At 45.2% G+C, this 25,512-nt stretch overlaps 1 protein-coding gene and 1 long non-coding RNA gene across 3 annotated transcripts in view; one reads left to right on the top strand and one right to left on the bottom strand.

Moving 5' to 3' along the window:
• Window positions 1-25,512, top strand: part of KIAA2012 (KIAA2012 ortholog) — a 747,606-nt gene that overhangs the window by 208,499 nt on the left and 513,595 nt on the right. For both annotated transcript variants that reach the window (XM_085648973.1, XM_085648972.1), the window contains exons 8-13: window positions 2,408-2,573; window positions 4,094-4,240; window positions 6,277-6,459; window positions 9,899-10,027; window positions 10,755-10,826; window positions 22,297-22,451. In XM_085648973.1, coding sequence (XP_085505099.1) covers window positions 2,408-2,573; window positions 4,094-4,240; window positions 6,277-6,459; window positions 9,899-10,027; window positions 10,755-10,826; window positions 22,297-22,451 — 852 coding nt within the window. The remainder of the gene's footprint in view (window positions 1-2,407; window positions 2,574-4,093; window positions 4,241-6,276; window positions 6,460-9,898; window positions 10,028-10,754; window positions 10,827-22,296; window positions 22,452-25,512) is intronic.
• LOC146858205 (uncharacterized) overlaps window positions 1-25,512 on the bottom strand; it is a 183,054-nt gene that overhangs the window by 30,218 nt on the left and 127,324 nt on the right. The window lies entirely within an intron of this gene.

The following is a 25,512-nucleotide window of genomic DNA, read 5'->3' as shown; positions in this document are numbered from 1 at the left end:
AAATGCATCGCATACTAACAACTTGGTCATTGTAACAACCATGTTGTAATAGCACGCGATGTAATACATCGCGTTGTAAAGTGATATATCCGCTTAGACTATATGCTCCACTCGAAAAAGGAGAGCTTTCTCCACATAGCCAGAACCAAAAATGAGATCATATTAACGGGATAATGTAAGTCTATCTCCCCACCCTTTGACTGGCCCCAGGCCTTGGATACCCTACACCAACCTCTCAAATCTCGAGGAAACAAGAGATTGAGTCAGAACTGCTGTTCAGTCCATAAGTCAATGTAATGGCTGAAGGAATTACTGTCCAGCTCTCCTTTCTCCATAAAATCCTCCCACTACTTCAATTGACCATCAGGTGGAGTTGTCTAAAGCGCTCATATGTCCTGTCAGGACTATTGTAACATCATCTACACAGGCCTCTTGGAATTATTCATTGGCAGACAACAAAAACTACTGATCCAGGCTGCCATGTTTGATGTGGTCTCTGTAAACAAGACCATCCTCAAGCTTGCTCTGATAACTTTCTGTTGGCTACCAGTCTAAGCCAGGATGATACAATTCAAGATTATTTGCACCAAGCACCATGCCTTCTGAAGACATGACCAAAAACACCACCAGAAACTAGCTCTGTGCTACACCCAAGCTCACCATCTACTTGCATGATTCATCAACGTGTTTTATTAAAGAGGATTAAATACGGAACCACATCCCTGGATGTACAAAGACTGAGAAATGTTGTCAGCTCCTCCTTCAGATCTAAAATCCTGCACATGCTTTTCAAAAGGTTCCTGAAAATGGAACTATCAGATTCTTTTTTAACAGACCATCCAGATTATCAGGCAATGCAGTTTCAGAACATCGGCTAAGGGCCACACCCCTTCCTGATTGGACACTTTTTACTCTACAATCCCTGTTTTCTGCAGTTTGCACAATGTTTTCTCATCATCTAGTGCTCTGAAGTAACTGAGTAACTGAAAGGTTACACACAGTGCACTTTGCAGCTCCTTGTATGGCTGGTCCCTGGTTTTCAGGTAAGTAAATACCACATACACACGTACATACTATATAACTCCCAGATAAATATATAAGGAACTAGATTAGGCATGCGTGAGGATCTCTAGATGTGATGAGATGCTTTGTCAAGGGTCACGTGAGGATCTTTTAGAGCCCAATGAGTCTGTTTAGGGTCTGTGAAAAAGGGCCTGATTTATAAATTGGCGGTGAAGGTACTAAGTTACAACAGCGATAGAGTTCCCTCTCCACCAATATAGTGGTCCGGCAGCCAAATTTAATTGCGGATGGACCTTATGTTTGTCCACAGTGGAGACTGCTCTATCTCCACCGTGGCCAAACTTCTCCAACAGCCCTGGAGAGTAAGGGCCGCCGAAGAAAAGGCTACATGTCCGCCCACCCAATTTAGATGGGCGGACATGTAGTCATTTTTTACTGTTCCTTACCGCCAGGTTAAACCTGGCAGTAAGAAACATTAAAACCATTCTATTGCACCCCTCTCTATGGGAGAAGCTTCCCATGGTGAGGGAAACATTACCATTTTTTCTTAAAAAACAAAAAACAAATACAGGTTCTGTATTTTCTTTTTAAAAAGAAAAAAGAACACTGTTTGGTGCAGGGCTGCACCCTTCTAAAACAGCCCTGTTGCAAACAATAACATTTGTTGACAGGAACCGCCGTGATGGTGGTTCCTGCCAATGTATTTATAAATGACCTCCTGCTAGGTCGTCATTTATAAATCTGGCAAGAGTTGTATTCTCGGCCTGTCGGACGCAAAGTCCTCTGCCATGCCAATGGAGACTACTCTGAGCTCCAGAATGTAAATCAAGCCCTATGTGAGGATTTGTTTGCATTATGTGAGGATCCATTGTAGACATTATTTTGGATCTTCTGGAGGGTATGTTTTGGAATTGTGAGCGGGATTGCTTAAGATATGTGCCACTGACAATTTTTGAAATGGTCTTTTGGGCCTATTGATGGCTGTAATGGAGTTATATGTAAGGGGGTTGCTGTGTGATAGCTACGTGAGCCCCTATACATGCTATGTATAGCATTGTACAAGCTATAAAATGGTCTGGAAGCTCTGGTGAGGACAGTGGAAAAGTCTCCAGATGAGATGTATATTGGCTATATGCAGGTGTTTAATGGCTATATGCAGGTGTTAATGGCTATAAACAAATGTGACAGGAGCGATTTAAAGGTCTGCTCAGAGTTAAGCTATTTAAGGGTCTACTTGTCCTTTGGATCGCCATGTGAGGTTCTGTTCATTCACTAATTTCTTGTAAAGTTGTTTCCCCACCAACAACATTAAAGAATATAATTAAATCTAAGTAATGCATTAAACACTAAATTTGCTGTTGTTTTTGACTTTCACTGCATCTAGATACAAGAACCTCTGAAGTTACCGCCAATTTCAGAGGAGCTTCCAAGGGCCCAGCCACCGCGTAAGAGGAGGATCGGAGCCAGTGAGCCCCCAAAGGAGCTCCTGGTGCTTCCTCTACTGGTGCAGTTCCAGTGTGAAGAAATGGAGAAGGCTACAGATGAAGGAGGTATTTTAATTACTGTTGTTCAGTCCATTTGATTGATAGCATTTCAATCATGTTGAATGTAATTTCCATAGGGAGCTCATTGTGTACTGGCAACATTAGCAGAGGCAGATGGCCTTTAGGGAAGTTGTAAAATGTCTGCAAAGTGTAAAGCATCATCAGGGCTGGTGGGATTGAGTCCAGCATAAAGTCTTCTGTGCAAGTGAGCAATGAAGCAATACGGGAGGAAATCTTTTGATAGCTCAATGAGGCTATGCTTGAGTGAATGAATGAAGGGTTTTATAGAGTGCTCAGCTGCTCCAAGACGGTGCTGTTAGTCATATTACTGACTGGATTGGATGCAGTGCCTAATGCTGAAGAACCTATTGTAGGTTTGTGATGAATAGAATCAGGCATGCAAATAACCAAATCACCTCTGGGTTGGCTGATTTCTTTCGAAATGAGTTCAGAGGCATAGATGAGTCAATGAGGTATTGTTAAGCCATGGTTTTGAAGAAAGATAAGGTATCAATGCTGACTGTGAAAACTGTGTGATTGTTATGGTGGTAATGGAGCAGATTTTGTTTCTTACGAATCGATGCTTATTTATGATAAGGTATTGATGATTTCTTACGATGAAGATAGGCGCAATAGTGATCATCTTGATTCTGAAGGTGCTAGTTTTATGGTGTTTAAATGTCACTATGGTTTATGCTGCAGTGGTAATTGTTGCCATGATGCTACAGAAGGTGGTTGTGTTGTTGATAATTCAGACCGTGTCAGTAACATTGGCAATGAATACATTGTGAATAGTAGGCTTGTCACTTTCAGCACTGATTTGGAAAGTGGTGATATCCACATATCATGGTTTCCTTGGTGCAGTGTATGTTGGGGTGATGTTCATGGTGTCCTTGGTGCGGCCATGATTCAATTGATGCTGATCATTGTGTCCTTGATGAGGCCTTGGTTTGGATGTTATGGTTTGTGTTGACCTTTGCAAAGGCCAAGCCACGATGACATGATTTGTGTTGTTGTAGAGACTTTCTGGTTTGTCCTTTGAATACCAAATTGGTTCTTGGCGGGATCAAAGTAGGTGCTGTCTCTGGTGTCCATCGTGGGGGAAAGATGGGGCAGATGAGTGTTTGATATTGATTGAGTAACAACATTCATAAAATGCCTCATACACCGAGAGGTCTCATAGCAATGGTCTTAATGTTTTCTAAACAAATAAAGAAGGCTTCTTCTTTTTCATACCCATGGCTGGGTTCTTTGTTGTTTTGCTTTGTAGACTGGAACATCTTCAGTATGGTTTTGCGTGTGATGGAGATGAGTTTGAAGGTAATTCTGGCTCCTGTGTGGAACTGTCAGAGCACTCATATAATGTGAGAGGATTTGGGGGCTCCAGGAAGTAGTGTTGATGGGGTGGGTAGAGGACCATATAAAGGATCCAGTTGTGAATTTTGTGACATTGCTGTTTACAATACTGGCGAAATATTTCTGAGTTATGCAGTACTTTCCTATTGACTTCTTCAAATCCATTTCAGAAGCAGCACACGAGTCTTCTAAGTCTGAGTTTACAGTATCTGAGGATGGGCGGCCCTTTCCAAATGATCCAGTGCCCGTAGCATTGCCAGAGGGTAAGGTTCACAACCTACAGATGGACATCAACTGGAACCCAGAGATTTATCCAGGTATTTCCTACCAATTTATGCCAGCTTTTCTGGAGTCCACTGTTTAAATGAGTGGTGTAGTATAATCAGACTTGGAGAGGCAGGGGCATCTTTCGCCCAGCCTGTTCAGAATATAGCCATAACTTTGTTTGTTCAGTTCTTGAGTTCTAGAGATCTTGCATCCTTTATGCTAGCAGATAACTTTAGTTACCCTTCTTAACTATTATCTAACAAACACCTACCGAGCACTTACCACAATCACATTAACATAGGAGCAATTGGACTTCTGGCTTGGGGATCCATTTCTCAGGTTCAGACAGGTCTTCCAAGTACATTTAACATATTCCAAACCCTATCCTATATAATAACCACTCATTTTAAAGTTAACTGCTCAAAATATTTGACCAAAGTCTCACATTAAGTTATATTTTCTGATGTGACTATATTAATGTTAATCTTAATACATACACTTTAATTCTTATCTCCCTTGATGGCCTGTAGTAGTCATGTAAATTGATCAAATGCTACTATGATGAGTTTCACGAATCATCTCATATTTTTCATAATTTAAAGTGAATTTTATCACACTTTCAAAAGTGGGAGCTGTATTGTGCCATTCCACATGAAGGGTTTATAAATTAGGAGCACATTCATCAGCAACCGTAGGCATGGTTGGCTGGAAAATGTAGTTACTTATTTAAACATCGTTGTTTAATTTTATCTTTATCTTTCACAAAATGTACCCTCCCAATGCATGAAAAGAAAGATGGCGTTATTTCCGTTTGCGTTATTCAACAAAACAGTTCTTCTCTTCATCAGATGTCCCTAGCATATGTCATATGAACATTACTTTTATTGGAAGAACATGGAATCATATTTAATTAATTAACTAAATGTTTTGAAAAGGTATTCTAAACAGACTATAGATTTATGTAAAATAAGGTAAAACATTTGTGTCTAAAATCTTACTTATTCATATATGTTCACCTTTTCTTCTCTCTGTGGTGAAACCTTTTTAACTGTTGCCTAGACAGCAATAAAAAAATATAGATTGTGGCTTCCAACTTCCTCAGGTGAGCCAGTGAACATTAGTCAGGCACCGCTTCTCCTCTATAGTATTCAAGTTGTGCACATATTTGGATAAAGCAGTTAATTCGAAGACTACTACTTCTGATTAAGAGCAGCTTTTTGCAGCATTGTGCTGCAGTGGTTGGTTAGAAAAACGCAATATGTATTTCTCATTTTAGAATGCAAATGACATTCCTAGAAAATTGTTTTCTGTTCTTTTTGTTATCTATTGGACACGTTAGGCCAGTTTGTTATGCCTGCTGTGCTTTAAGGGGAGAGATTTGCTTAAGAATGATCTGTAAGAAGATCAGCGGTGGCGGGCAAGAATCGGGGTGGCGGGGTGGGGCAGAGGGAGAAATAAATTAAAATAAAATTCACTTACCTAAACCTGTCACTCCTCCATCGTCTCTCCTGGATGGAACGGAAGCAGGAAGCACGCAGACTCCCCAAAGCCAATCACAACGCTGTAATGCAGCATTGTAAATGGTCTGAGCACCATGGTTCGGTGCTCAGACAGGCAGGGGGAGCCTGTGTAATACAGCCTGGGTGGAAAACATGCAAAGTGTGCATGACTGGCCGGCCAAAGATGGGTGGCCAATCCGTCCTGTGCACTTACAGTGCACTCACCACTCCTCCTCTTGCTCCTCTGTGAGCAGAGCAGCTCCATCCCCGCCCCGCAAAACAGCTTCAGCAGGTAAAATAAAATGATAACATCATATTGTTATCATTTTAGTTTTCGTTTTCTACACTGCTGAAAAGCAGTGGGGCAACACTCCTCCACCTTAGCAGAGGAGCTGCCACTGAAGAAGGTGTTTACATCAACTACTTTAAATGCTTACCATTGCTTGACTTGGAAGGGAGCACTGCATCTGAGTCTGCCTATCATTCAGATGTCCTCAGATTTCTAAACATGTTCATTTTGAGGGTGTCAGCAATTTTCCTCGTGCAGAACTGTATACAAATCAATGAGTTGTGCTTGTGTGTCCAAGATGCCATACCTGTGGTTCCACCTCTGGGAAGTCTGCCTCCACTCCACAGAAAGAAAGGCCCCGGGAATCAGACCTGCCCTGTCAAGGCCTCCAGTCATAAGAGCACCACCAGCAGCAGCGACAACAGCTCCAGGGGTCTCCCGACAGGAACGATTCGAGGCACACTACCGGAAGAGCTCAGAGGTAACCTGAACAACAACTATCAGTACTGTCAGTGAAAGAGGGGAGTAGGGCAGCAGAAAGGTGCAAAAAGGAACACACTCAAATGGATGAAGTGTATTGAGAGATTCTGGTATACCAAGGGAAGTATTCTTTCCAAAGTACTCCCTACTGTGAGTAGTGCATTAGAATGCATGTCATTAGAAGTCATAGGACCCATTGTTCATTGACCTGCATTATAGTGTAGAGCAGTCACAACATCCCACAAGGAGACCTCTTAGGGCATGAGTCTATGGAAAATGAGTAAATCTACACCCAGAGAACTCTGAAAGATGGGACATGTTACATCCTGGGGCCATACAGTAAGTGCCCCGGGGGAGCAACGGCCCCTGGGGCACTTTGCGTGCCCCTAGGGCACTTTGGTATTACAGAAGGGGGCGTAGACGCTTGTGCGTCCCCTTCAGTAATACCAATAGTGCTGGTGCACTTAAAGCACCAGCGCTACCTTCAGGGGTCGTTCCCTCTTTTGCATAGGGGCGTGCCCTATGCAAATGAGTGATTCCTATGCCTCTGTGCCCGCACCATATTACAGACACGGGCGCAGAGGCAAAGAAGCTCTCAGGGGGCACACTCACCTTCTAGGTGGCGGACTGTGAGTGTGCCCCCTGAGAGTAGCCCTCTGAAGGGAGGAAAGGGGGTCCTATGGAGTCCCCAGACATTCCCTTGCAGGCGGGTGCAGTCACCAACTGCACCCACCTGCAAAGGGATCTGTAATCCCCTTTAAAAGTGCAGGCGGGTTGTCGCCTGCACTGTGAAAACATGGAGCGGTAGCAGCCGCTCTGTGTTTTCACATGAATGTGCTGCCCTCAGGGCAGCACAAGTATGCGGCTGCCCTGGGGCAGCGCAAGTATGCGGCTGCCCTGGGGCAGCGCATTCAACATAATAGGGCGCATTTTCATTGTTTGCACCCGCGCACCTTTTAAAAGTTCTGCCGGGTGCAGACAATGAAAATGCGTAATACGGCCCCTGGTGTACTGCTGGAGAACTTTAGTCAACTCCATTTTCATACATATTTGATCACGTGAACATCTGCTGAGCAAATGCATTAGCTAATTAATCTTTCATTTTTCTACGTTGGGAAAATATTTTCAATATTTTCCCCATGGAGAAAAGCATTTCACTACACTCCCAACAGTTTTGTTGATGTTCCCTTTCCCATCTTAGCTAGGGCTTACTACTGCCTTGTCAGGAGTAAATAATCAGCCTGCTTTAAGAATTGGAAGGGATCACAGAGGAATTTCTGACGTGCGTAAGTGTGTGGATTTGTACTAAGGACCAGGTATGGACAGGGCACCAAAATCAGCCCTGGCAGGAAAGGTCAAACGAATTCCACACTGCATGAAACAAGAAATAAAATGGGGCCATGGAGGCCTTCCAGGTTTGGAGGCATTCCTAATTTGGCCATCACAGGCCCTCCTCATCTCTGTGTGTCTCTGGGGGCTCCCATCAGAAATCAGCCCCCCCAGCTTCTTGTGTCTGCAGGTCACAAAATAAAATGCCAGAGTGCCAAAATGACCAGTCCAGCTCTGTACAGGACATCTTAGCCATGCAGCGTTTCTCTGCACCGCTTCCCTCAGATGAAAATCTCTGTGTACGTTATTTTATGAGTGCAAAACCTATCGTTGTGGATTAAAAAAGTTATATCACCCTCGTCAGAAATGGAACTTGTGTGTGTAACACAAACTTACACGCTCAAATAGCTTGTGAATTGGACCCTGAATGTCCACTGATTTGCACTGCAATGTCGGTCAATAATGAATCTTGATTGGTCATCGAATTCCATGAGATATCGTTCTATAGAAATTATTTAAGCCCACTGGTGTGCAATCATTTTAGTATTTATTGTAATGTCATCAGTGCTAAATTTGAAAAAATATGAGTGCCAGGTCCCTCGTCATGAGGCCATTGCATCTTGCATCACCCATTGCCCCTGTCAGCGCTAACAATGACAGTGCCAATACAATTGAGCTATGAGAATGGTTTGGGCGATAGGTATTAGTCACATTTAATGATTTTGAATAAATAAACAACTATTGTTGTTTTCAGCTTGAAATCAAACAAGCAGTGCCACCATGTGGCAGTCTGTCATAATTACCCGTGTTGACAATTAAGTGCGGCTGCAGAGCACTGGAAACCACCGGTTTAAATTAAGCACTGATGGCAGTACATTTTGTGGTTGCCAGGACTTATGAAAATAAATTGCGCTTTCTACAAAAAAGGTTATCTCATAGTACCATTTACTTGCCATGGAACGGAGGGTGTTGGTTTGAAATGAATGGAACTGTGGGTGGCCACATTATAGCGCTTCCTTTTTATTCTCTGATCCAAACACCCAGAAGCACATTGGCTGGAAGTCCCTATTCTTTCTTTTCCAGTCCCATCTCCTGGGCTCCATTTAGCATTAGGCCACTTTTGTGAGTGGGTAAAAGAAGACATTTTCTTGTAAAGACCTAGCAGAACACACCAATACAACAAATACTGCCCACCCTGTATGGAAAACAAAACAAGGTTCATTATAAACAAGCATAGTGGTTACATGGGGCGTCCTTGAGCATGCTGCAGATGATGGAGCCGCCAGCAGCCTCCCACTAGGCTCCTTTTACTATTAGCTTTGCGTGCTTCCCATAGATTTGAGAACTCCATGTCCCCAAAAGATAACATAGGGTTACTACTCACTCTCCAATTAACCTATGCAGTTTGGAAATTCACTTTAAGCATAAAAGATAGTACTTATGAGTTATTAACATTAGCAGTGAACCTAGATTCAATATTAGATCTAAATGACAAACAGCTATCAGTCAGCATAGACCCCGGAGTTGTGAATGCTAAGAAGTGAACTTGTGAAAAGTCACAAAGATCTTGCTGCAGTGTTCCCTTATCAAGCAGGTTCCAACAAAGCACAGTGCTTAATTTGAGCCAGTGTTTGCTAGTGCTTGACACCGTAACTTAATTCTCAAGTCTAGCACATATGACAGGCCACCACAAGGTAGCGCTGTTTGTTTAATTTATAAACGAACACAAGAGTGCTTTATAATGCAATGTACATTAAAAATTAATAATACCTGCCGCCCAGTGGCCCTGTATGCATTCTGGCTGCCTGCCTTGGCCCATGAGTGCCCATCGATTTAACAGATGTGCTTTAGAGAGTTCTCCAGCAGAGAAAAGGACCACGATTGCACAAATTACACGAATACATATATGAAAATTTTTAATTTTAATTATATTCTGACGGTTTTCATTCTAACTGCATTATATAGATATGCTGATGCATATATGTTTTGTCTTTGCATGCCTTTATGTAAATATAGAAAATTATTCCTTTTCATTCATTATGCAGTCATGCTTTTTCCCTCTGTTTCGGGCCTCTGTCCTTGCTATGACAATGATGTGATTTTTTCCTTAGACTACTGTAAAGGCAGCTCTGTGGGCAGCCTCATCATGGGGCCTGATGGAGAAATCATCTGCCTGTCCCTTCTGGGGTCTGCCCAGGACACAGACGTCCCTGTCCAGCTAGATTTTGTTTCAGATGGAGGTAAGACGCAGCGGACGGACTTCTTCCATGCCCGTTCCCACTACCCGGTTCCCCCCTCTCGAGGTACTTGTTTTTTCTTTCTTGAGTCCTTCAAATGCAATTATATTCACACATAGTTTTGCAGCCCTAGAGTACTGGTGTATTTTCGCCTGCAGTGGACACAAGATTTGTGTGGGTCACTTTGGGGGCTTTGACCGTGGTCTCAAGTTGTCAGAGTTAACCAAAGCAGGTCCAGACTGCCTTACAAGACTGGGCCACCAGGAGGAGTTTTTCTTACAAGAACATGAAAAGTGCCTCAAATCTTTTGATTATCCTGCAGATAGCGAACTTTAATCAATCTTGTCAGGAGAAAGAAGGAATCTTTTTAGACCATTGAACAATCAACTAAAGAAAGATGTGCTTATTCAATAAGATTGCAAAGAAAGAGGTTCAATGTCTGCCCTAGGAAAAGATTATGTAGAGTGCCAACAGATACTCTGTGGAATACCTTCTCTGCAGATGAGCTCCTGGTTTCACCAATCACTATTCGAAAGATCCCGTTGAATGAGCTCTTAGAGTGCCATCGATGGACAATACTTTTTACCTATTAAACATCAGTGAAAGGCTGTCCGATAACGGTATCTAGGATCCAGAAATGGTGCTAACCTTCCTCTAGATGAGTTCATGAAGAAGGCATTGTCTCTTTGCATCCAGGTGTAACATGCCATTGTGTCCTTCTTCCCTGCAGCGCACCTTTCACTGGTCTCCGAAGCCAGCCAGGAGGAGGATTGGCCAGGAATTCAGCAAACAAGCAAGCAAGGTACGTGTCCTTGGGGCACTCGTAATCATAATTCCAGGTTCCTCCTCTCCCTATAGCTGTAGTTCATTATTCCCATTGGTGAGAGCAGGCAGTCACTGGTTCTCCACAGCAAGGAACACTTACTAGGTAGGAGGTGAGGTTGTGAACTAATGGATTTTTGTTTTCATTTCCAGTCCATGCTTCACCACAGATATCCTCTGCAATCCCGGACCAATAATTTTGAGGTTCTTTTACTTGATCACTATGATGCTTACTTGGGTGTGGAAGGGGATCCCCATGAGGACCCCCGTATACTAAGCAAGCCCCCATATACTAAGCAGTAGCTGTCACACATGCCGCTGCCACATAAGCGCCTCAAAGTTCTTAAAAGGCTCCTGACAGGAGGAATACACTATTGTCCACCTTCATCTTACATAATAGATTGAAGTGTTAAACATAGATCGAAAATGTTATTTCACCTAAACTTTGACAGTATTAGACAGTATTTTTATTGTGCATTAAAACAAATGATTTGTATACCACCCTCGGAAAGTTCAATCTGCCTTTTCCAGTAAGTAACTACATGTGAACTAAAATAACACCCTTCATCAAGTGAATTTTATGTTAATATGAGTACCTTAGGCCTTGCACATTTGAAGATGGTGTAGGTTACATTTAGTTTCAATTACTAAAATATTTTCTTTTAAGTGTGTATTCAGCTAAATATAATTTTTTTAATGAAACCTCGGCATCCTTTCTCTGTGCTGGGTAACCCCTGCTGGCTTGCTTTTTAGGCTCTGGCATAACTCACCTTATAGAAATGCCTGCTGTATCCCACCCAGTAGAGTAGCTCTCATGGTGTCGAATAGTTCATGATTAAGGCACATTGTTTTCCGTTTCTACTTATTTTTACAGATAAATACAGACTGAAAACATTTATTTTCTTATCTGTATTTATTTTTAAATGTGGATAACAACGTAAAGTGGGTTGTTTTTTGAGTAATTCCAAATGCTGTCTGCCATGACTGTCCGGGCAATAGCTGTGTGGATTGATAGGTAATGGGGCTAAAAAAGAAAGGAATTTTAGTAAACAGCAGTAGATATGCACAAGGTTGATACTGACATATGCATATTTTTATTATAAGACCTTTGCTTTATCTTCTGTGTGGGTTTACAACATTGAAACCTAGTAGGCATTCAAGCATGAGTGCATATTTACCGGTTAAATAAATGTGGAAATGTACTAATTTCAGCTTCATTTTTCCACAAAACCCAAAATAGATATGGATAAATTCAGATAAAAGTAGCAAAAAATAAATATGGATAAATACAGACGGAAATATCAAAAAAATAAATACCTTAAAACCGGGAGCCTTATTCATGATACCCCTACGCACTCTTCCAGTGCGTTCTCTACCAGACTATTGTTGCCTAAATATCGTCTGACAAAAACATATGGTTATAAATATTGTTACTAAAAATATCACCTCATTAAAGCTAATATTTGTAAACGATGTTAAGGCCATTGGTATTTATGGCATATGATACATTTTTTGTCTATATTCTGACATACAGCCCCAACACATCATACCCAAATCCTGCCTCTTTTTGATTCAATTGTGACCATTTCTACCTACATTTCATCTCCCGAGTGACGGAGTTAATCTGAAATTAGAAACCCCTGTTAGCCACAATGAGATGGGTGCAGCCTTCTGATGGTAAGGGTCAAAGGGGCCAAAAGCAGTGTCCAATGTTTGTTTCTCCCTGTAAAGGGAATTTGTCAGTCTTTTTGGGTGCCTGTGGGTGTGGACAGACTCGTCTGCCAAATATATTTTCCCTATAGGAAGAACTCCATTGGAATTTCAAAACTTGTGCATTTTATCTATTTTTTAGCAGTGTATATTCAAAAAAATAGTGCCCAGGCTGCATTGTGTTCAGTATGGTATTGTTTTTCCAGGTATCACATCTTTCCTTTTTTATAAACTGGGAAGCAATGCAAGACCACAGTGTTGTTAAATCAGTCAGATGATGGGTCTGAGATGGAGAGAGACTGGAAACCTTTTTTGAAAAGCACCAAAATGGCCGAAGGTTTCCAAGACATTCTGCTCTTCACCCCAGCTGAATGTGGTATATTCTGCTGTTGTTGTACCGTGCCTTCCCTCTTGCAAAGGACAGGAGTGATTTGTTTCATCCCATCTGATTGCCTGCCCCACCAGCCAATCAGAGTTTTGTGCATGAACAGTTTGAACCAACTATCAAGTATGAATTGAAGTTCTTCACTTCCTGGGGCTGTATAGAAGGTGCCCCATGCATACAGCAGGCTGGTGTGCCAGATTCTTGCGCACGTGACGCACTTTGGTATTATTGCAACCCCTTCTGTAATACGGATCACATAGGTACAAAACGTAAAACTGTGTCAAAACAAAGAAATGTAAACTTATTTGTATAGGGCTGTGGCTCCATTCAAATGAGGGAACCCTTTGCCCGCACCTTATTACAGATGTGGGCGCACATGCAAGAAAGCTGTCGGGATGCACTGTGATTGTGTGCACCTATGGCAAGCACAAAGGGGTGTCCCACGGGTCTTACAGGCATGCCCCTGCAGACGAGTGCAATCACACACTGCCCCCCCCCTCCCACGTGGGATACCTCCCATTCCTCCTCTTGAAAATAAGGCTGGGCCTATTGCCTGTAATGGAAGATGGACCCACAGCTTCAGACAGCTGCTCCTCCTTCACTAATGTGCAGTTCCCAGTGCAGACAGAGGATCATGATTGCACAGGAACAGCGCATTTTCCTGAAACTAGGTGCACTGGCTCGGTCTGTGTCGGTGCACCTAATAAGGGAGGTACCTTGGGGCAAACAGGGACACTGAACAAGCTCTGTAATTCGGGCCCTAGAGTTCATTGCAATAGAAAAAATGAAATTCTGGTTCTTTACGCGTCCAAATCACGTGTACACCTCCTTAACAAAAAAAGTGCCATTCCTCACTCATCTTTTCATCATTCCAGAGGTTCTTTGAAATCTCTACTTAAACGAGGACATATATATCTTCCAGTCTTCTTATTGAGGCCTCTATTGTCAAGACCTCACTAGGTCTTCAGTCAGAGCCGGGTACTCGCGTTTCCCAGGGATCACCTCGTTTTTAAGCCCTTGCACAGTGTGGCAGCTTATACCCCTGCCGACACCTACCTACTCCACTTAATTCGACTACCCAAGGAACACCTTTGGAAGGAATACCGTTCTTCAGATCCAGACTTTTTGATGTTGTGGCTACACATTGGACCTTGACTTATAGAGGAGACTATTACATTCTGATCTCCAGCACCGATCCATCTGGTAGGAGGTCAGAACCATTATCTACATACCAGCCCTGACGAAGTCGTAGGGTTATCACCCATAAAGCGACAAAACACGTGTTGGCTAAAAGAAGATCATCGGAAGAGAATAAAATACAACCACTGAAGACAAGACAAGAAATCTCGTTTTCTCATTGTTACTTTTAAATGTACCTTTTCATCAAACTAAGATTCATATGAATGGCCTGTGCTTTAATAAAGTAGCTTAGGTTCTCCATGGTCTTGAATTCAAATGTGCTATTAAGTGATAATCAGAAGGATTGTAAATGTAATTGCATTTATATGGTGCTTACTACCCCTGATGAGGCGTCAAAGTGCTCTTTTGGCGAGTAGCACGCTACACCCGAACACAAAAAGGATTGGTGGTGAATTAGTTTCTGAAATATGAAATTAATTAGAGCGGTGGACATGTTAGTCTGTTATTTGGATTGAAAAGTATAGTGGAGGGATAGAAGAGGGAAGAGTTTGCATCTATAGAAGACTTGCTACCCCTCATTTCGGAGAGTTGCCCAAAAAGTAGATAGGTAGATTAGTGGTGAGTTAGTCTAGAGAAATATGAAATTAATTTGATCGGAAGATGAAGCTCACAACTTCTTAACATTCTTTATGGCTTACAGTGATCATTTCACTGGCAAGCCATCTTGTAGCCAATGAATATTGTCTTGTAGTTCATATTTCTATTATCCACAAGTGGCTGCGTACCCCAGTGGATTTGTGATCATTCCAAAAGTTAAGGGAGCTCCTATGGCTTTTCAAAGTCATGGCCAGCCAATCAGAGGGACATGCAGGGTGGCCACATGGGTTTCAATGCAGCCCTCTGCAAGCACTACTGCATGGATACCTTGTTTAAGATGAATATTTAAGTCACATTGTCTTCCACATTATGGTTATCTGCCAAGACTGCTCATTTTAGGTTTCTCTGCTTGATAGTTTGTTCCCATAGGTCTGGAGTAGGAGCGAGAGGGGTACGAGAAACAGTTACCTACAGTAATACAGCATCAGCAACGGTGGCCATGTGGTTCAGTCCTGGGGCAGTTACCTTAACAGAGATGGATCAGTGACTGACCGGTCATGCATGTGCGTGGCTAGCTGCACACTCCTTGATTTAAACAGTATTAAGAAGTGTTTTCCATTTCTCTAGCAGTGGCTCGAAGCACTGAGAGGTCATTTGAAAGTGCACACAACTAAGATATTGTTTGTCTTAAGGGTTTTACTCCTTCTGTGGTTCACAATGAGACCCAACCGGGGAAGTTGTTTTTATAAGAACAGTGGCTTGTATTGAATAGCTCACTTTTATTCTATGTGGTCATGCAAATTATACTCCGAGGCACTGGAATTATGGAATTCTGTAGCATCTGCACTTTCTGTATAATTATGGATTTGCCACATGTGCCACATAACCCATCGACTGCTGCAAAATGTGTCGTAAACAAAGGATCAAAGGTAACTAAAAACGTTGGCCACATATGTTGCCGAGTGAGACAGGCCCTTTGCAAATGGTAACTGGTAGCCTTTCAGTTGTTCAATGCTGTATTAAGCTGTACAACTGATGCTAATAAGGTGAAACTTTTGCTCAGGCAGTTTTAAAGTTTAAAAATGATAAAATAGGGAAGTAAGTCTGCCACAATATGTGCCACATTGCACTGCATAGTTCACGTTCACTTATTGCATACTTTAGTCAGTGCATCCAATTGCATAATTTGACCCTCCCTTGCCACATAATTCCAGTAGCCCTGATTGTGCCAGAATTTAGAAGGGCAGTGTATTTTTGGGAATATGGAGTCCCGTGTGCCTAGGACTAAGGGCAAGGCAGTTTAGAATTGTTAATCACTGTTAGCTGAGCTAAATAAGCATTCACAAAGTCAACCAGATGGCCTTTGTATATAGAAAAGATTTTACCATACTGCCAGCACAAAGCACAGGCAATGCAAAGCCAACGACAGTGTGTACTTCTCTAACACAAACAACAGTGCGTGTCACCTGCAGTGCAAGGTTCCCTCACCTACACAGAATAGGTTCAGCACAGGCACTGGGAGTGCATGTTTCCTAACATACAAAGAAGAGGTACATCATGTACAGCATATGAAAGGGCAGTGAATAATTATATAACATACATCGAAAAGTAACAGCTTAGCTTCCCAGCCAGGACACAGATGGCAGCAGTGCAAGCTTCACAAACGCACAATCAGCTGCCCTTGCTCTTGAGTATCTTTGAGCACCCATATTGGATCAGCTTGCAATGCCCTTCCGAGAAAATATACATGTGTACAGAGTTGACATGCCACAAGCACAGAGTTATGGAAATATGTCTTTGGCCATTTTCACCTTTGCCTGCACCTCCTTAAAATATTGTGTCCCCTTTCACACACCTGCTACACCAGTTACACATGCTTTATTTAGAAGTAAGTTTAGAAGTGCGAGCATGTTATTGTAAAATGTATGTTTTTGGGTTCCCTCAAAGTTCTGAATGTGTTGTATAGGTGTTCAGTACATTTGTATTGTCCACTGTCTTTACCTCTAGCCACAGTGCCTGTTTTTGTGAATAAGGATCTCTAATTGTTACAGAGATTCCAGTTCCTGCACAGATATTTCTTCACTTACCCCCAAAGGAAACAGAAATGTGGACACAAAGCAGCCTGGTGTTGTCCTATATAGCACAATAAATATATACATTTGTAGGCTTGATGTTATATTAAATATGAAATGAGCAACTAGAGAGGTTCTGAAATAGGAAATATTCTTTGTATAATATATATATAATACCTACTGGCGGTCGCCAGTAGGTAGATATAGTTAGGACCTATTTTCCATAGGAAATCCGCAACATTCTATTTGGAATAACTTTGGCGCCAATTGCCGAATCTTCGTGAAATTTTCCAAACTTTTGGCCAGCTCCGGTCCGCTCCTATCCTGAAAGTTTCACGGTGATTCGTCAAGCGGGGGCTGAGAAAAAAGGGGGGTCCAAAAACACGTTTTCCCCATGCATTTTCCCATAGGACCTTTAGCCGCAGCTACAGCCCGAACTGCTGAACGGAATTACACAAAATTTGGCAAAGAGGTAGTCCTCAGTACAGACTCGTAGCTTTTGCTTAAATAGTGTAAATCCGTTCATTAGTTCCTGAGAAAATTACAGTTAAAAGTACATATATATCTATGGCCTCGGAGGATCCAAGCACCCTATGCGCACCCAGCGCGCACCCTCCCGATCACGAGCTGAATTTTAATTGTCTGCCAACACTCTGAATCAGGAAGTGTTGGCAGCCATCTTGTGCCTCGGTAGAACCGAGGCACAAGAAACCCCCAAAAAATCATCGCAAAACGCGAAAAGGGGGCAGGGTAGAAACACGCTGACCCCTTAGGCCTGCTCAGGGGGTCCCACAAGGACCCACAAGGCCCCAAATATATATATTTTTTTTAAACGGGAGGATGCACGCTGGATGCGCGCATCCTGCCGATAAGAAAAAAAATTCAGCGCGGGATGAATCTGCTAATTTGCCACCGGGGGGCCAAATCCCGGGGACATATTTAAAAATTAAGTGTGGGGGGTCCCCCGGGGCTTCTTTAAAATGGGTGAGGGGGCTCTCAGGCCCCCCCAGCCCCGGGGACCGCCACCCCCCCCGGAGCTTCAATACATTTGGTGTGGGGGGCTCTCAGGCCCCCTCAGCCTCGGGGACCGTCACCCCCGGGGGCAACTTCACAATGTGGGAGGGGGGCCATGCGGCCCCCCTCCTGGAGCCTTGTATAGGCCCAGGGGACCGCCACCCCCCAGGGCCGGCTCCTGCAGTGTCCCGGGGTGACACTGCTGTTTGCAATGGCAGGGCCGGAGCCTCGCGGCTCCCACCCTGCCATTGCAAACTGCTTTGCTTCATTGAAGCGAGAGCAGGAAATCCTGCTCTCGCTTCCATGAAGCAAAACAGATTGCTTTTCCATATGGGGAGCAGCATGTTAGCTGCTCCCCATGTGGAAAAGCAATGCCGGCTCCTGCAGGAGGCGGGGAGCCGGCGGGACTGTGGGGAGATTGGGAACCCCCCACGGTCCCCAACGGTGAGGGCCAGCCCCGGGGGAAGGGGTCCCCGGGGCTACCAGTGGCCCGGGAGGGGGGCCACGAGGCCCCCCTCCCCAATTAAGATTAAAAAAAATATATTAAATTAATGGCCGGTCCCGGGGGATGGGGTCCCCGGGGCCTTGAAGGTGCCTGAGGAGGGGGGCTACGCAACCCCCTCCAAAATAGAATAATATTTTTAAAAATTGGCCATGCCCCGGGGGATGGGGTCCCCGGGGCAGGGAATTGGCCACGGGAGGGGGGCCACGCGGCCCTCTTCCCGATTTTTTCTTTTTTGAAACAAAAACAAATTGGGGCAGGCCCTGGGGGATGGGGTCCCCAGGGCCAATATATTAGAAAAGGAAGGGGGGCTACACAGCCCCCCTTCTAAAAAATAAAATAAAAAAAAAGACGGGATCAGGCCGGAGGCCACACCCCCTCCTTGCACCACTCTGCAAACGCGCCCCCTGGCACGTTTGCAGAGGGGGAACTAATTCTCCTTGAATACTGGGGGTCCCTGGGGGTCAACTAGCCCACCAGGAACCTGAAGTATGCACCAGGGGGCTGCGTTGCAGAGAGGTGTAATGAGGCCACGCCCCTTTTTACACCTCTCTGCAACGCAGCTCCGTGGCGCTTACTGGAGGTACCTGGTGGGCTAGTTGGCCGCCAGGGGACCTCAGGATTCAAGGGGACTTAATCCCCCAACTTAAAACGCGCCACGGGCGCGTTTGCACAGTGGTGAAGGTAGGGGGCGGGACCTGAGGTGATATGTGTGCAAACACGCCCTGTGGCACGTTTTAAGTTGGGGAATTCATTCCTCTTCAATCCAGAGGTACCCTAGGGACCAACTAGCCCACCAGGTACCTCCACTAAGTGCCACGGAGCAGCGTTGCAGAGTGTTGTAAAAAGGAGCGTGGCCTCTGAACACCTTTCTGCAACGCAGCTCCCTGGCGCATACTGGAGGTCCCCTGTGGGATAGTTGGCCGCCAGGGTACCTCAGGATTCAAGGGGACTTAATCCCCCAACTTAAAACACGCCACGGGGCGCGTTTGCACAGTGGTGAAGGTAGGGGGCGGGGCCTGAGGTGATATGTGTGCAAACACGCCCTGTGGTGCGTTTTAAGTTGGGGAATTAATTCCTCTTCAATCCAGAGGTCCCCTAGGGGCCAACTAGCCCACCAGGTACCTCCAGTAAGCGCCACGGAGCTGTGTTGCAGAGTGTTGTAAAAAGGGGTGTGACCTCATTACACCTCTCTGCAACGCAGCTCCCTGGCGCATACTGTAGGTACCTGGTGGGCTAGTTGGCCCCCAGGGGACCGCAGGATTGAAGAGGAATTAATTCCCCAACTTAAAACGCGCCACAGGGCGTGTTTGCACATGTCACCTCAGGCCCCGCCCCTTCCTTCACCATTGTACAAATATTCCTCTAAAATCAGCCGAACTACGAATTCCGATTTACTCACCTGTTATCAGGAGAGAACCCAGTGCTGCATTTTTTAGCCCAGCACTGACCTTGGAAATTAATTCTAAGCGTACTTACCAGTTACTTGTATTTCCTTCAATAGGAATCCATTGTGTGGTTTTCACCAGAAAAGTTTCTAAGTGTCCATTTTTGAAACGTACAAATATTCCTCTAACATCAGTCGAACTACGAATTCCGATTTACTCACCTGTTATCAGGAGAGAACCCAGTGCTGCATCTTTTAGCCCTACAACAAACAAATGATGGACGGAATGCTGACAATGCAGACATTCTCCCCCAGTCAAGAGATCTGGGTTAAATCCATCGTTCTTTTGCCCACTACGCCACCCCAGTTTAGACATGGCCATATGCAAATCAGTCTTGACCCTGTGCCTCATGGGAACAGTCCAGCCCGAACTGCCAAGCCATGTCTTCCCTGGACTGGAATCAAGCATCCTAGGACCGGTTTCTGGCTATCAGCCGTCATCAGCCAGGATAGCTTGACTCCAGTGGCGTAGTGAGCACGGGTCCCACGTCTGGGAATACCCATCCCACTTAGGGCGAAAAGCGTTACAACAAACAAATGATGGACGGAATGCTGACAATGCAGACATTCTCCCCCAGTCAAGAGATCTGGGTTAAATCCATCGTTCTTTTGCCCACTACGCCACCCCAGTTTAGACATGGCCATATGCAAATCAGTCTTGACCCTGTGCCTCATGGGAACAGTCCAGCCCGAACTGCCAAGCCATGTCTTCCCTGGACTGGAATCAAGCATCCTAGGACCGGTTTCTGGCTATCAGCCGTCATCAGCCAGGATAGCTTGACTCCAGTGGCGTAGTGAGCACGGGTCCCACGTCTGGGAATACCCATCCCACTTAGGGCGAAAAGCGTTACAACAAACAAATGATGGACGGAATGCTGACAATGCAGACATTCTCCCCCAGTCAAGAGATCTGGGTTAAATCCATCGTTCTTTTGCCCACTACGCCACCCCAGTTTAGACATGGCCATATGCAAATCAGTCTTGACCCTGTGCCTCATGGGAACAGTCCAGCCCGAACTGCCAAGCCATGTCTTCCCTGGACTGGAATCAAGCATCCTAGGACCGGTTTCTGGCTATCAGCCGTCATCAGCCAGGATAGCTTGACTCCAGTGGCGTAGTGAGCACGGGTCCCACGTCTGGGAATACCCATCCCACTTAGGGCGAAAAGCGTTACAACAAACAAATGATGGACGGAATGCTGACAATGCAGACATTCTCCCCCAGTCAAGAGATCTGGGTTAAATCCATTTGTCACCCCGAGTGGGAAGGGCATGCTCAGACGTGAGTCCCTTGCTCTCCATGCCACTGGAATCAGGCTATCCTGGCTGATGAGGGCTGAAAGCCCGAAACCGGTCCTAGGATGCTTGTTTCCAGTCCAGGGAGGACCTGGCTTGGCAGTTCGGGCTGGACTGTTCCCATGGGGCACAGGGTCAAGACTGATTTGCATATGGCTGGGTTCAAACTGGAATGGCATGGTGAGCAAAAAAACGATGGATTTAGGCCCAGATCTCTGTACTGGGGTGAATGTATGACATTGTTCTGCATTCTGTCCATCAATTGTTATTTTTGCATTTGTCACCCCGAGTGGGAAGGGCATGCTCAGACGTGAGTCCCTTGCTCTCCATGCCACTGGAATCAGGCTATCCTGGCTGATGAGGGCTGAAAGCCCGATACCGGTCCTAGGATGCTTGTTTCCAGTCCAGGGAGGACCTGGCTTGGCAGTTCGGGCTGGACTGTTCCCATGGGGCACAGGGTCAAGACTGATTTGCATATGGCTGGGTTCAAACTGGAATGGCATGGTGAGCAAAAAAACGATGGATTTAGGCCCAGATCTCTGTACTGGGGTGAATGTATGACATTGTTCTGCATTCTGTCCATCAATTGTTATTTTTGCATCTTTTAGCCCAGCACTGACCCTGAAAAGTAATTCTAAGCGTACTTACTAGTAACTTGTATTTCCTTCCATTGGAATCCATTGTTTGGTTTTCAGCAGAAAAGTTTCGAAGTGTCTATTTTTTCACAAACTACAAATATTCCTAAAAAATCGTCTGTACGACTTAAACACATTCTTTCAACTGTTTACAGGAGATTTACCAGTGCTGGATCCAGGATCCACCACTGAGTAAGAAAAAGTAACGATAACACTACTTACCTGCTAAGGGTATTTTCTGTCGTAGGATAACATTGGTGATTCTATGTGAAAAAATTTCTAAGTGTCAACTTTTAGAATACAATAATATTCCTTAAAAATCACTACCGTAACCAAAATACTTTTACTCAACTGTTTACAGGAGATGTCCAAGGACTGAATCTAGGATCCAGTCCTGTGGTTAGAAAAGAAATCCATAAAGTAACTAATTGCATTTGACTAGAAATTCACATTGAGCTCAATGTTGCATTGTGTTTGAAATTGTTTCTAAGGTTTTGTAAATGCTAATTCCTAACTATATCAGGCCTGAAACCTATGGTTTTTTCAGTGAATATATATATATATATCCCACCATTTGCATTGTAAGGCAGTCTAGTTATGCCCATCGATGCTTTTACACAGCTGAGATGTAGCCTTTATCTTCACATTTGTAGATTTCAGTGACCCGGACCAGGCTTCCACCTCGAGTTCAAGAAAAGGTCGAAATCGTTATACTAGCAGTGGGAGAGAGGAAAGTGGAAGACATGAGACCAAGAGCAATATAAGATACGTCCCGGTGGACCGAGATCATAATTTCAGAGAAGAAAAGGTATTCCACCCAAATATTGTCTCAAAAATATTGTCAGACTATAACATTGTGGTCAAAAAAGGTCAAAATATCATGAATACAAAAATACCATAGACAAAAATATCAAAGGTATTGTTATTTTGTTTACAGTTTTACAGTAAGATTGAAGTTTAAAATAGAATTTACTATACTAATTTATTTTTTGTATTATGTTTCTATTTAATATTTATGTTTTCGATATATTTATTTGTATAGATTTTATTTTTAAATATTACGGTAATATATAGTATATTTTTTGGTTGATAGGTTTATTGGGGGATTGGGAGGGTAGTAAGGAGGGATTGAGCTGATGAAGGATGGCAAAAATGGTCCATAGATTGTGCGAAGTGACGCACCCGGGAATGAAGCCGGACTAGTCCGGGCGGGATATCAATGGCATAAGGGGAAGAAGGGGCGAGGCCAGTAGTTTGGCAAAAATGTTATTCTTATTGTTGATGAGGGATAGGGGGCGATAGGAGTCGCATAGCTCGGGGGATTTGTCGGGCTTTAAAAGAAGTGTAAGCATGGCCTCGCGAAGTGTGGGGGGAAAGCGGCCACATTCAAAAGATTCATTGTACATGGCGGCCAGATGCAGGACCAGGAGAGGCACAAATTGCTAATAGAAGGACGCAGGTAGGCCATCAGAGCCGGGGGCTTTGTCTTCGGGGAGGTCACTAATGACGGCCAAAATCTCTTCTTTGGTGAACGGTTCATCCAGGTATTCCCGGTGCCTATTGCCCAGCCATAGGAGTTCGATCGTCTCAAAGTATTGATCGAGGACTTCGCGGGAGGGTGCCTCCCCAGCAGCGTATAGCTGCGAGTAAAAGGTGGAGAGCCTGGCAACCACCTCGGTGGGGAAAGTCGTCCTGTCCGAGTCTCCATCTTGGAGAGCTGTGACATATGAAGCAGCGTGCGGTTTGCGCAATAGATTGGCCAGGGTTTTCCCGGAGTGATCGCCCTCATAATAGCGGCGGGCTCTAGCCTCCCTGCCCAGGAATGAGATTTCTCTGTTGGCTTCTTCCTGAAATTCAGTGAGTTTGCTTATTATCAAAGCCAGGGTGTCGGGATTGGAGTTCGAGACTGCTGAGAGTCCAGGGTCCGGATTTCCCCTTCGAGATGCTCCAGGACAATCTGGATGGAGCGCAGCACACCGGACTGTTTGGAAATACGCTCACCTCAGATCACTGCCTTTAAACCCTCCCAAAGGGTCGAGAGGGAATCTACTGAGCCGGAGTTATGTCCGAAGTAGTTGGTGATAGCTGTTTGTAGCTCATCTCGAAAGACCGAGTCGCGCAGTGCATTGGGGGGCAGTCGCCAAGCGAACATGCGGTGTGGGGTTTGTGGGACGTGCAGGCACAAGCGCACGGGGGCATGGTCGGATAGAGTTCGGGCCATGTGGTCTACGGAGGTGACCCAGGAGAAGGCGTCGCGCGTGGTGACCCAAAGATCCAACCAGGAACAGCAGCCCTGCGAACCCATCATGCAAGTGTCCTCACGCACATCCGGGTGGGCATGCCGCCATGCATCCAACAGGGAATTGTCAGACAGAATAGATTGTAAGAGTGCAGTAGTGCGGGGGTGCTGAGCGTGTGACCTGGAGCGGTCAAGCGAGGCTGAGAGTGTGGAATTGAAGTCTCCCCCCAGAGGAGAGTGGCGGGTCCTAGAGAGGAAATGTGCTGCCAGAATTGTGAGAAGAACTCCGGACTGTCGGAGTTGGGGCCATATATGGCCGCTAGGATAAATGGTTGGGCTAGGAAAGTGCCGTGTAGGATCACGAATCGGCCGTCCGTGTCAATGATGGTTTGGGATGTGTGCCAAGGTAGTCCCCTGCACAGGAGGATGGACACCCCATGTGAATAATTAGAGTAGAAGGAAGAGTGTATTTCACCCCAGTGCTTTGACAGGAGCCTTGAGGAGGTGGCCGACAGGAGGTGCATCTCCTGGAGAAAGCAGATGTCCACCTTGTGTCTGATGCGGAGGGCGTGCACTAGGCGGGCCTTACGATGATCATTAAGGCCCCCAATGTTCCAAGTCCAAAGCGTGGTGTCTGTCATGCTGAGGTGTGGTGACGCTGGACTACGAATTGAGGCCGATGTGCGGGGTAAATGGCAGGCATCAGCGACATGGCATGTGATAGCGGATCAGGCAACATGGGATGAAGAGCTATACAAAAACCAATATAAAACAAGCCTCCAAGAAGAGGCGACAACCCCAGCAAAACCTTACCCCCCACCCCCAACCCACTCCAACACCCCAATTAGGTTGATATCACCCCACCCTGTCCCGGGTAAACAAACGTGGAGAGGGACCCAAGGAGATGTAGAAGGGAGTTATCCGCCTGACATACACCCCCATCTCGAGGACGGGGTGGCAAAGCCAAGGTATCGTTCGAACAGCAGTTCCACAGTGCGAAGAATGACACCTAGATCTGGTCGGGGTCAGGTGTGTGCTGCGGCCAGGACAGAGATGGTCCACGCAGCAAGTGCAGGATGTCCTTAGGTGATGTGGGACATCGCCTTTCACTGCAAAGGTGACCTGGCACCTTCGAACAACCCGCCCCCCAGGAGAAGAGGGGTCAGCAGGAGAAAACAAAGGGAGGTCCAGCTGCGAGAATATAAAGTGAACTGGCAATAGCCTGAAAAGGTGGCGGAACTAACATGCAGGGTGGCCTGGACAAAGGTGTAGGTGTCCAAGCTAGTCGTTGTCGCTGAGATCGCCACCCTGGACATGTTGCGAGCTGGGCGGGGACGAGCGCTGTCTCTTGTCTAATTTCTTTGCAAAGGCCAGGGCGGCTGATGGCTTGTTGAAGAGGCGCGTTTGGGAACCATCTTTAACCCACCGTTTGGCCAGGTAGACCAAGGAGTATGATACGACGTGCTTTTGGAGGATTGCATCTTGGTCGCGAAAGTTCAACAGCTTGGCGATGATTGGACGGGCGGGAGCTCCCGGAGGAGGCCGTGGCCCCAGAGAGCGGTGGGCCCTCTCTATGATGAAGACAGGGGACAGAACATCGCCAAACCCATCCCGCAGGAGATGCTCTACG

Source organism: Triturus cristatus, chromosome 3_2 (genome assembly GCF_964204655.1).
Source record: "Triturus cristatus chromosome 3_2, aTriCri1.1, whole genome shotgun sequence".
Taxonomy (NCBI): domain Eukaryota; kingdom Metazoa; phylum Chordata; class Amphibia; order Caudata; family Salamandridae; genus Triturus; species Triturus cristatus.
Note: the sequence above shows the minus strand (reverse complement) of the source record. Positions and strands in the feature narration are given on the sequence as shown.